Here is a 12,468-nt window from a genome sequence, read left to right on the forward strand (position 1 = left end):
CACGAGCCCACCCTCCTCCTCCACGCCGAGCTGTCTCCGTGGGTCCCCTGTTTTCTCCCCAATCCTCACTCCTCCCGCCAGTGACTCTGCCCCTCACAGGTGCCCTCGAGGCTGGTCACTCTTTCTGCCACTGTGTTGATGGCAGAACACGATGGTACACCCTTTCTTGGCCAGTTTCCCCCTTTTCCTTGTTTCTTCGCTTTCATCTCTTGCCACTTCTGCACTGCTCAGCCCTGGCGTCCGGTGGAACTCGGCTTTGACAGCCGCCACCACCCCGTGGAAGCCTTTGTTGTGTTTTTTAGACAGGTAGATTCACCCCCAAAAATGGAATAATGTACGCACCGTCTCCCAGAGAACCGGAAATGCCTACACTAATGGGATTCACCTTAATGGAAAGGGTCTAGGTTTGGGAAGCTTTTTTGAATACAGGAATGATTTTGCTAAGTGAAATGACAGCTTCGTCTCTGAAACATTGTTGTTCTTATGTAGGAAAGAGGATGACACGGTCATCGAAAGTATAATCTCCACCTCTCTGCTGTTTTGAAAAAAGCATGGGAAACATGTATGCTCTTTTCATGAAAGTTCTTAGAAGTGGATCACGTGTGCAGCGGCAGCGAGTTTAAGAGATTCACTCGTTTATTCTCCCACTCGGTGATCTTACCTCACTTCCCTGTGGACGCTGCCACTTTAGACAAGGGGGCTGCACGAGGGAAGCCCACAGCCTAACAGACGTCTGACCTCGGGTCCCACCTGTCCAGGCCTCCTCACCTGTCCTCTGAGTTTGAGCTTCCCAGTTGTGGGGAAAAGGTGGAATTTCATCGCCATGCCCACGATATCTTTGAATGTCAGCACCAAACCCCCTAACCGAGGAAGCTGGTCGTGCTGCCAACTCACGGACTCGCCTGGTGCTGGGGCCTGGGAGGGTTGCCTTGTCTTCCTTTTCGAGCCGTCCGTTGTCCTTAGCACCGACACCGTGGGAAGACGTACCCTGTACAAGTTCAGGGTGCACCGTGACCCAGTCCCGCACTGCTAATTAATTAAGGTCCATTCAGCTCATGGTACATTGTTACATGGGGGAGGGGTGAAGGAGTTGTTTTGTTTTCTCAATAAATGGCACTCAGATACTGGGTAAGCTTTACTAAAATAGATCGGTTAACTTTGAAAGGGACCCTATTCACAGCTCTGGGAGCAGACTTGGGCAACCCGATAAGCCTCATGAAACGAAACCATTTTCTTCGTTGATATAACGTGTGTGATCTATTTGCAGAGAGATCGTATGTTCAGAAAACTCTATTAAGTGCTTCGCATTCAAGCAATTTTAATTTTTAGAAGTAATTCACAAGAAAAAAAAGCTGAGGAAGTAGCCGCTTTGCTACCGCTTGGCTCTCTGGCAAGCTCGTCGTCTGAAAAGGGGCAAAATACGTCCCCCCGCAGTCTAAACCGATGGCATTCATGCAGCTATCTCAGGTCCGCCTTTTTCACAGCGCAGGAGAGGACACGACCTAGAATCCCCGAGGGGGAGAAAGAGGACAGCCTGGGGCTGCCCCTGGTTTTGTCTTCAGAGCAGCTTTCCCACCAGAGTGACTCCTGGGGCGTCCATCCGTCTCTGCCTCTGGCCAGGGCACTGGGGTCAGGGGGGCCAAGTCACGCTAAGAGTCGTCACCATGGGGTGCCCTCGCCCCGCTAAGACGGGAGGCCGGACCTGCGCACCAGTGCTGTGTGAGGTCACGACCATAGCCGTTCTGTGGGTCTCAGCCTACGATGGCGGGTCTCAGAAACATGCAGATGAGACCACCATGCTCGAGGTCTGGGTCTCACACGCACTCTGGCGGCGTAAACTTCTACCATAAACTCTATTTGCTGTGTCCGTCTCTCCCTGGGAGGGGGAGGAGGGGGTGGAGATGGACTCCTTTTGGCTCTCCTTTTGGCTCTGGGATGAAGGCCACACTCCCTAGCTTGGCATTCGGGACTCGGACTCGGTGCCCTGGCCCACTCCTCCTTTCCAGTGTCCCCCTGCTGTGTCTCTGTTCTTGCCTGCACTCCCCTCAGACTGGCCTCCCCCAGCCTCCCAGACACACCTCGCAGGCCGTCATCCCCTCGGTGTCACTCTGCTCCGAGTGACGACCCTCCTGTGCAGACCCTTACTTCCTCCCGGCCCTCAGGGTCTGGCTCGTGCCTTCTTAGCCCGTCAAGTGCCAAGCCCGGCACTGGTCCGTGGTCAGTGCTCAGTCAATGCTGACTGCTGCCGTCACTGATCGCTGAGGTCTGTAATGTTTACTCTTTCCTCCCTGCTCCTCGGAGCTGCACTCGAGGGAGTGGCTTCAGCGTCATTCTCCCGAAGCCCTGTCTCGCTGTCATCTCCCCTCGTCATTGTCGGGGACACACGCGCACACAGGGCCTTCTGCACTGAACCCCAGCTCCTCAGGGGTGGGGGTCCTTTGGAATATGATCCTTTTTGTACTCTCAGCAAAGCCAATGCAGACTTTACAGGCTATTGAAAGTAGCCCCCACCTCTACACAATAGGGCTTTTTTTTTTTCATTTTAATCATTGTTCAAGTACAGTTTTCTGCCTTTTACTCCCACACAGTAAGACTTTTAAAAAAAAAATTTCTTATGCTGAGTTCACTTTGACAAGGAAGTAACCTTCAAGGGAAGAAGCTGTGTTGTTCAAATAGATACAGGTAGGGGCTGTCCATACGTAACCTGCCTATCGGGGTAGTCATTTACTCGTTGGGGTATTTATTAAGCACCTGCTGTATCCGAGGGCTCAGGGGAACACAGATCGAGTTCTTGTTCTCATGAGGCTCGTGCTGTAGAGGGAGAGACACATAATAACAAGTTCACACAGAGTGAACAGTACAGTTCCAGATACGGGTAAGGGCCATGAGAAGCCTCGGCGGGAAGAGGGGATGTAGAGAGACTGACTGATGGGGGGGACGGCCTGTCTTTTGTAGGCAGTGAGAGGACAGCATGGGGTGGGGGCGCACAGCTGGAGTGCAGTGAACGAGGAGGTGGTGGCAGGTTCAGGGGGAAGAGGTGAGCAGAGCTCCTGCCTGAAGGGCCAGGTGGGGTCAGGGTGAGAAACAAATGAAATGCAAATGGTGGAAAGCCAGGATTTGGAGCCGGAGAGTGAGGTGGCCTGCGTTGTTTCCCAGCTGCTCCGTGGAGAGCAGACTGCGGGCAGGCGGGGGCCGCAGGAGGGCCACCCGGCGGGCTACTGCAGCTCTTCAGGTGAAGAGTAACGCAGGATAGGGCTCAGAATGTGTGGTGAAGGTGTGTTTCTAAGGGAGGGGCATGCAGGACGTGCTAATGGATCAGGGCTGGGGTTTGGTGGTGAGGACCAGTTTCGAGGGAGAGAGGATTAGGAGTTCTGTTTTGGAATCTGCCTGTGTAAACAGTTGACAGGGGCGAAAAAGTGGGATGGCATCTTGACACTGTGACCACTTCTCCTGTTTCGTATGTATTATATCGTCCCTTTAAACGAGCAAAAGCAAATTACAGAAACACGAGGTAGTGCCTAATCTAGAAACTCAGATACATTATAAAACTCCTATGTTTATTTTAAGCAAACCTTTCTCTTTTTACGTCTTTTAAAAATTAGGCGTTGACCTGCTTCATCGCCACTCGCTCCTTCCTCTTTTGAGCTCCACGCCTGCAGCTGTAAGACGCAGCACAGTGGCGGGAAATACGTTCTGTGTGGAAGGTGGTGTTCCTCCACAAGCTCCCACTGTGACCTGTTATAATTGCTTATTATAGTAGTAACTGTGATATCAATCCACTTTCTAGTTAATTGTGTGACACAAAAGGTCTTTCATCTAACCGTCATCTCCCCCATGTCTCTGTATTGATGGATTTAGCCATTAGTTCAAGTATCTTTTGGTTGAGTGACAGGCAAGGTACGGAGTTGTTACTGGAGATATATGCTACTCTGAAAAGACAAAAGACACATATTAGGTTTGATATAACAGAGGACACTAAACAGAGTGTTTTATTAGACTCATTTGGGTGACGTTGGTTGACAGGATTATGTTGGTTTCAAGTGTACGGGGTTACAATGCGTCACCTGCATGTTGGTTGCATTGTGTACTCATCACCCATTATGTCACCTCCTTGTGTCATCACATGTTTGACCCTTTTACCCTCTTCTACCTCCCCCGCCTACCTTTCCCTCGGGTAGTCGCCACACTGTTCTTTGTGTCGGGGAGTTTTGTGTGTGTTTGTTTCATTTGTTCATTGGTTGCTTCCATTGTGTATCCCACATGTGAGTCAAACCATCTGATTCTTATCCTTCTCTGACACAGACGCAGGGTCACCGTTTGTGACGACATGCATGGATCTCGAAAGTACGCATCGTGCAGAGCAAACTAAGTCAGACAGAATAAGCAAAACTTCAACAGTTGTAGAAACTAAGATCTTCACTTTAAGAAAATGGCAAGAGGTTTAATCCTGAGTTTGTATTCAAACTCTGCCCGTAGCTGGTGCTACAAGGTTAAGAATGTTAGTTACACTTTCTCAGCCTGGCATCTTCATCTGGAAAATGGGGCTGATGATGAGAGTTGTAAAGATTAAACCTGACATTTCATATAAGTGTCTTTACATAGAGCATGCAGATTAACTACATTGTAGGTCTCCTTACAGAGCCCGCGCCGACTGTCACTTGTCCCTTCGGTGAAGAGCAAAGGTGGTAAATCTGACGCGTGCCTCCACAGGGGGCTGGCAGCACTTACACTGTTTCCGATCATGCCGATCTGCCTTGTTAATTGAGGCAGATCAAGGCCTTGAGGCCTTGTTAATGTTAATTCTCAAGTTAGTTGGAAACCAAACGTGTTTGTGTTCAGAGTTTACCAGCCTTGAGGTTCTGGATTGAGTAAAGCCTGGGTCATTAAAAGAAATTATTTGGTATCTTTTTCTTTCCAATTTTGTGAGGAGCTAGTTCTAACGTCAGAGACCTCTGAATGTTGGTTCACTTTGTCACAGTAGGATGTACTATGTGCGTAGGATTCACTGTGCGTGTAGGGTTGCAAAATAATTTTGTCTTTACAAGCAGTTCCTTCTTCAAATGCCACTTAAGATGAGCACTGGCGTTTGAGGGGAAGTAGGGAATACTGTTTATTTGCAAATACAGAGGACTAGGCCAGATGGATGTTCAGTTGTTGCTGCTGAATTTTGCACTTTTTCATCGAGTGCCAGCAGCAACAATTACGTTAATTACAGCCTGAACATTCTTGTAGTTCGTAATGGAAGGGCTTGGTATATTTTGTTGGGGTAGCAAAGAAATTCAGCAATTCAAGTGGAAAGCCAAATTTAGTTCATAAAGCTTTATTTTCTGAGATTTAAGCTCTCTTAACCTTGTAATATCGATATTTTAAGAAGTTTGGAGGAGATGAGTTTCCATGTGCCCTGAGTCATCTGCCCACCCTCCTTGGAAACACTCGGCAGTCTCTTGAGCGAGACCCCAAGCTAGTACCGCGACTTCGCTACTGCGGCTTCCTTCCCTCCTCCTGTAGAATTGAGGAGAACTCTACCACAGTCATTTCTTAAACTCTTGATGCCTGACTGCCTTGGTGAGGTGAGTAGGGATTTCTGTCCTTGAGGGAGGTTCTGAGACGTCTGCCCAAAACTCCTGCCAGAACAGAAAGGCCACACCCACCCAGCTCCGAAGAAGTCTCCCCCTTGGCCGGCGTCTCCGGCACCGGAGCTTGGCGGCACCCTCCGGCTCTTCACCTGTGGACTGCGGGGCCAGAGGGCGGTTAGAAAAGGGGCAGCGAGACCTAGAGACGAGACCCGAGCAAGCCTGGAAAGGAATGCTGGGAAAGGGCCCACGGTCCCACAGACAGGGAGGCAGGCCCCGAGGAAACAACAGGCTTTTGGTTTCCGTGGGAGAGAAAAGGGAAAAGAAAATGGAGCGTGCGGTTAGATTTTTAGCCGAGAATAGAGGGTTCGTGGGGGAGAGTGTCCCAATGTTAGCCCATCCCATCCAACTGTCATTTCTCGTATTCTGCTTCTTTCCTCTTTCAAAAAGCTGCCCAAGGTCATGGCCACCCATAGCGAAGAAGACAGGGCCCCTTGGGAAGGCTCGTGCCCCTTGGCCGCCGCACGAGGTTCAGGGCCAAACCCCCCAGACGAGGCTGAGCAGGAGCTGAGGTGGGGGCCTGGCAGCCGCTGCGCTGGGACCGGCTGGTCTGTCATGGAAGCACGTTCTGTGCCTTTGCAGATGATTTCCCGAGTTCTCCTCAGTCTTCCAACACTCATTTATCCATAGTCACGGTGTCTCTTGGTTGATGACTTGGGTCTGTGACTAGAGTTTACAAAGTTCGTATCACAAAGATGCGCGGTTAACGGTGACGCCACCCCAGGGCTCCCTCGCAGGCTGTTCGTTCTCAGGAGTGAGAGCGACTTGGAGACGCCTGTGGTGCACAAGTTCATGGTCGGTGCACGTGCAGCCGTCATGTCACGGAGAGAACCGTGCATGAGAGCCTCGTTCTCTTACAGTTACTAGAGAGAAAAGCATCATCTATAGGAGTCATGTGTGGGTTGAATTAACTTTGGTTTTCCATCTCCTGCTCTCAAGGACGCTGTTAGGGCTTCTTCCCCTTTCCGTTCGAGCAGGGTGCTTGTAGAATCACTCTTCTTTGTTGTGTGAAGGGGCCCTTGAATGCTGCTGCTCTCAAGCAAGATTGGAGAGGCTGTTCCCCTGCATGTCTGTACTTACCATTTTAATGTCACGAGCGCCGTTTTCTCAGAAGAAGGACATCAGCTGAAACTGTGTAGGAATTATGTAATTCCTATAAAAAGAATAAATTGCTAACATTGATTTTGGGGGGGGGGGGGGCGGTTTGAGATAATGGTTTCTATAGACCCATGTTCTGGAAGGCCCTGTGAATGACCGTATTAAGTACTTTCTTGGCCCTGAAAGCCTTGGGTTATAAAAAGAACTGATAGAATCTGTAATATTTATGCACTGCGCATTATCAGAGGAGGCTGGCTGGAACTGGAGGTCACATTAGATATTTTGTGTTGTTGGTCAGCCAAGTGACATTACCAGCCGTCCCTAGCTTCCAGTGGCCTGACACCACAAGTCCCTGACATGTGCAGTATGAGGCCCACAATGCCCGCCTGTGTCATCACCTGTGGCCAGGCAGGCAGCTCGCAAGTCAGCTCCTGGGAACCAGCCCGCTGCCGAGGCGGACCTGCAAGGCCTCCTGCTCCCCGGCCTGGTTCCACCCAGGGTCCTCTTCTCATTCTCCCTACGCCCTGGAGTCTTTTCCCTCCTAAATGGCAAGGGTTTCCGTTTCTGTCTTTGTTTGTAATGAGGGGTGGGATGGAGGCAGGAGAGAGGTGTCCCAAGTGAAAACCGGAAGGAAACAGGAAGGGGTTGAGGCACGGGGCTGGGGAGATACTAGGCAGCCAGTGGTAAATGTTTTAGACCCTCTGGTCTGTTGAAACTGCTCCGTTCTGCCACTGTAGCCCCAAAGCAGCTACAGACAGTGTGGAAATGAACGAGTTTGGCTTTGTTCCAGTTACATGTTATTAAATTTACACAGGCAGCAGGCCTTTGGCTCACAGACCCAGAGTTTGCCAACCTGTGTGTTCATGCTACCAGGTCCTGTGTCCCCAGTAAACTGGCTCTGACCTTTCTAGAAGGGAAGTCCTTAAAACGTCTTGAGCAACCAAGCGTTCTTTAGTAAATGTATTGTTTCTCAGAGGAACTGAGGACAACACCGATTTCGGTGTTAAAAGTTGGTATCAGCCCTGGCTGGTGTGGCCCAGTGGATTGAGCGCTGGCCTGCAAACCAAAAGGTTGCCAGTTCAATCCCCAGTCAGGGCACATGCCTGGGTAGTGGGCCAGGTCCCCAGATGGGGGCATGTGAGAAGCAACCAATCTATGTTTCTCTCCCTCTCTTTCTTCCTCCCTTTCCCTCTCTCTGGAAAAAAAAAATATCTTTTTTTAAAGTTGGTATCAAATATATTTTAAGTCTCATGTATTTATTTCTTTAAAGTTGCTGATGAATGACAAAAGCAGTGGTGGATTATGGGCCTCTGTTTTAAAGCCAAGCCCAGCGCTAATAATTAAGCAAAGCGGGATTGCAAGTGATCATTTCACAGATCATTTCACAGGGAAACGGAGCAGAGCAGCAAAGCGAGGCAGTTAAAGGGGGCCTGACTCTGGGCCCACCGCCCTCTGTCACACTGCCTGGCCCCGGAGTCCTCCGGGGCTTCAGGAAAGCAGTTTTAGACCTGCACTGGGCAGTCACCTACATGGGCATGAAAGTTGTTCCGTTAGGTTTTGATGGCTGTGATTTTTAGGAGAAATGAAATCAACCTAGAACAGAAGTTCAAACACCCATTGAATTGCATTCACCCTGTTACCGGTGCATGTAAAATGCCACTGATGCTCCCCACCGTCATTTAACACACGCTCCTTCCCAACCCCTGGCAGGTGGCTCCTGCTGAGGGACTGGTCTCTATCTTAAAGAAGAGGGGCGATGCCACGGGGGACCACCCTGCCCAGATGCAGCAGAAACCATCCAAGCGGCGAGTGAGGTTCCAGGAAATAGACGACCACCTCGACCAAGGTGAGTGCGCGCGCGCCTCCGCTCTGGGGCTGACGCAGGCTCCGCCCCTGGCGTTCGCGGGAGCACGCACTGCTGTGCGGTGAAAGGTGACCGACTTTGTAGAAGAACATGTGGACCTGGGTTTTTTCATCTTCTGTGCAGAAGCGCAGAATTGAACTACCACCAGTTCTTAAATAATTCCGGAGCATTTTGTTTGCTCAAGTAAGTGAGCACGTTGCAAAATTCAGCTCACAGCCTCCCTGTCCCGCAGGCGGTCCTCGATGTTCAGAGTGGGTTTCCATCTCCTCGTTTAGTGTTTGGTTTTGTTTCGGGTTTATTTTTTGCTGTTTTTTTGTGTGTTTTTTTGTTTTGTTTTTTTGTTTTTGTTTTTGGTGGGGGTTTTTTTAAAAGATTTTATTTATTTATTTTTAGAGAGGGAAGGAAGGGAGATAGAAACATCAATGTGCGGTTGCTGGGGTTCGTGGCCTGCAACCCAGGCATGTACCCTGACTGGGAATCTTTTTTTTTTTAAAGGAAAGCTTAGGTATGAAGGTCAGAGATTGTTAAAGGATTAAAGAGAGTTTTCTGGGTTCTTTTTACTTTTTTTTTTATTTTTATTTTTAGAGAGGGAAGGGAGGGAGAAAGAGAGAGAGAGAGAAACATCAGTGTGCTATTGCTGGGGGCTGTGGCCTGCAACCGAGGCATGTGCCCTGACTGGGAATCGAACCTGCGACACTTTGGTTCGCGGCCCACGCTCAATCCACTGAGCTATGCCAGCCAGGGTTGGTTGTTTTGTTTTTTGTTTTTTTTTTTTAATGAGTCTGCTATCTTTGTCTTCCTTCCAGCAACAGTTAACACTCCTCTATTTTGTATGTGTGGGAAATATTTATAGATTACAGGTGTATTCTCTCTGGTGAGTGCCTAGCTCTACCGAAGAAGTGCCTCTTCAGAGCAGCCGTCTCACACGGCAGCTGCTGCTGCTGTTTGCCCCTCCCCCTGGGCCTGGGCTGGGGGCGGTTGCTAGGTTCCCCTCGGGCCTGCGTAAATGGGGAGGGGTGGGAACGGAGCCAGAAACCCATGAGGGTGCTCCTTGTGTTTGTAGAACAGCAGTGGAAGCATGCAGAGGTGCTTTCTCGGTACGACGCGGAGCAGCGGAGGTTTCTGAGTGTTTACGACGGCAAAGCTGGTAGGAGCCTTGGGAACAACCTGCTCCCGCCCCCACGCTCCCGCCACCTCCTGCTCACAACTCACGTCCCCCCCAGAGGAAATGCTTGCTTCTTTGCTTGCACTGATGGGCCCCGAATCCTCGCTCCCCAGGGGGAACCCCGGGTTCAGAGCTGACAGGCTTGTTTCCCGCAGGAGCCAGCTTGGCATGAACCCAGACACTTCCCCCGTGCTCACTAGCCACCTGGTCCCTGCAGCCTCCGCCGCAGCCAGTGTGGCTCTCCGTTTCAGCTCCCATGGATGAGACAGAACGGGCGCTTTTGCATAGCGTCATTCAGATTTTACATGTAAATATGTGACTGTGAAGGAAAATACGGAACGATACGTAGGTTGTTAACAGATAAAGCCAAAAGGAGGAAAAGATGGTGAAAATACCGAACTGACAAAAAAACACAACTGATATGATCATATTTATTCATTTGTGTAAAAAGGTATTTGCATATAGACCTATAAAGTATTAAATCCATTTACCTTAAAATCTGTTACACTAGACATCTGTAGATCACAGAAGACTACGATAAGGGAATCCTGTTTACATGAAAGTCCTGAGCCGTCTGTGTTTGATCCGGGAGGACGCACACCAGAATTAGCCGTGTTTACTCCCAGAGAGGGGGGCGTGTGGCAGGGTGGGAGAAAAGGGGGGAGTCCCTCAGAGTAGACTAGGTGTTTGAATCGTCACAGGAACAGTGTATTCACATGTTTCTGTAAAGTCTCCCAACAGTAACATATGCTAATGGTGGAAAACGCAGACAGGAATGAATTATGAAAGTGGAAGTTCTTCGGTGCTCTCGTGAGGGTTCCCCGAGTACTGACCGAAGTTTCTTATTATCCTTTTGAGACGAATTCTGTGTATACCTGTGTGTATACACGCCGACACATGTGTCTTTTTTTTTAACACAAATGGGTTCATTATGCAGTATTGTGTCACTTTTCAATTTAACTGTTGATCTCAGACAACTTCCTATGAGAGAATGTGTGAATTGACTTCACCCTGTGAAACAGTTGCATGGTGTTTCACTGTGTGAATGTTCTGTAATACTGTAGCTGTTCCATTGTAACTGAACTAAGGAAGCTACTCTCAGGCTTTGTTACAACAGGCTGTGCTGCAGTGAACCTGCTCATAAAGCTGCCGCAGCGTGTCGTGCGAGTTTGTAGGCTGAGCCCTGGCGGCGGGTTTGCTGGGCTGCGGGGTGGGGCCTGCCGGCCGAGGTGGCCCTGGTTCACGCCCGACGGCCCCCACTGCATCTGGGGAATGCTCTCTTTCGCCCTCAAGGGTGTTCCAGTCTGGAGGGTGAACTGATCTAAATACTTAACAGATGCGGCTGAGCTTCCTTCCAGGAAGGCTCGGCTCGCCCTCGTTGTGCTGATCACAAAACTTCTTAGTCTTCTCCAAATATATCGTCATTGCTTCCTTCTGGAATCATTAGGACTTCCTATAGTTCTTCAATGTAGAAAACTGATGGGGATGTTTTTGTTAAAAACGAGCCTGCCAGAGTTATTAGACAAAATAAAAGGAAATCCCTCTACCAGCTTGAACTTCACTTTTCCACTAAATAATAAGAATGAAACAAGATGCAAGAACAATCCCAGCCAAAGTCATTTTTTTATTGCTTAATGTCAAATCGACTTTGCTTTAAGGTGGTCCCATGAAGTGACCTCCAAAGATACCGTAACAGTGAGGCTTTAATTTGCATTCTAAAATAATGTTATCAAAGAAGTGTTATTGCCTTCCTTCATTTTCTACGGAAGTGGCCGTGTCCGTCGTATGAATGAGCTGGGTTTCAGTGCAGCATCGATGAGCTGCATGAGCGTGTCTTTGTGGTAACTGCTAAGTAGGTCCTCCTGGAGTCATGGGGTGCGCTGGCTTTCTGTCGTGTCACCCGTCCCCAGGGGACCGCCGGTGAGACGCGCAGCCACCCTCATCGGTGAGCAGGTAGTGGGTGCCCGGCCTCCCACCGTGTCGTGCCGGTCTAACCTCCCTCTGTTCTCCCGTCCGCAGATGAGGTCGGAGGGGGCTCCTGCATTCTGCTGGTCCTGCTGTGCATAGCCACGGTGCTCCTCAGCGTCGGGGGCACCGCGCTGTACTGCGCCTTCGGCGACATGGAGTCGCCCGTGTGCACGGACTTCGCGGACAACGTGGACTTCTACTACACCAAGCTCCTGCAGGGAGTGGCGGGGCTGAAACACTGGGTCTACCTCTCCTAGCAGCCGGCGTTCAAGCGGGCCCGGCGCGCTGGCAGTGGGAGTCACGGAGCGGAGCTTTCTCAACAGCTTTGATTTTAGGAGTTGTGTGACGTGCGTCCCCTCCCCCCCCCCCCCCCCCCACGCCCCGGTGAGGAACCGTGGACGTCGGAAACGGCATGTTACAGTGGCGGTGCGGAGGGACTCGCAGAATCCCCCACGCGGGGCAGCGGCGATCGGGCTGGGCACTGCGGGCAGGCGGAGGAGTGATCTTCGGAGAGCTGTCCCTCTCCTCCTCCTCCTCCTCCTCCTCCTCGCCGCTTGGCTTGCTCGTGTGATGAGCTGCGCCGAGCAGACCCCGGCAGGGCGGTGTTGGAGCCACGCCGTCTTGAGCTTGCTTTTCAAGCTGACGGTCAGAGGACACTCTTGGTTTACATCGGTCCAATCACATGGCTTCTGGCCGTCACGCAATAAGTTTGTGTATGATCCAAAGGCGTCACCTATGGT

The 12,468-nt window shown here is 50.5% G+C and overlaps 1 protein-coding gene across 2 annotated transcripts in view; it reads left to right on the forward strand.

The window, feature by feature from the left end:
* The window catches only part of CNST (consortin, connexin sorting protein), a 56,748-nt gene extending 44,484 nt beyond the window's left edge, over positions 1 to 12,264 (forward strand). Inside the window, exons 10-11 of one of the 2 annotated variants that reach the window (XM_036016086.1) lie at positions 8,442 to 8,577; positions 9,659 to 9,928. In XM_036016086.1, coding sequence (XP_035871979.1) covers positions 8,442 to 8,577; positions 9,659 to 9,897 — 375 coding nt within the window. In that variant the 3' untranslated portion in view covers positions 9,898 to 9,928. Of the gene's footprint in view, positions 1 to 8,441; positions 8,578 to 9,658; positions 9,929 to 11,779 lie in introns of those variants that run through there. The other variant, XM_028531290.2, reaches the window with a different exon arrangement.
* The last annotated feature ends 204 nt before the right edge of the window (positions 12,265 to 12,468 follow it).

Source organism: Phyllostomus discolor, chromosome 15 (genome assembly GCF_004126475.2).
Source record: "Phyllostomus discolor isolate MPI-MPIP mPhyDis1 chromosome 15, mPhyDis1.pri.v3, whole genome shotgun sequence".
NCBI lineage: Eukaryota > Metazoa > Chordata > Mammalia > Chiroptera > Phyllostomidae > Phyllostomus > Phyllostomus discolor.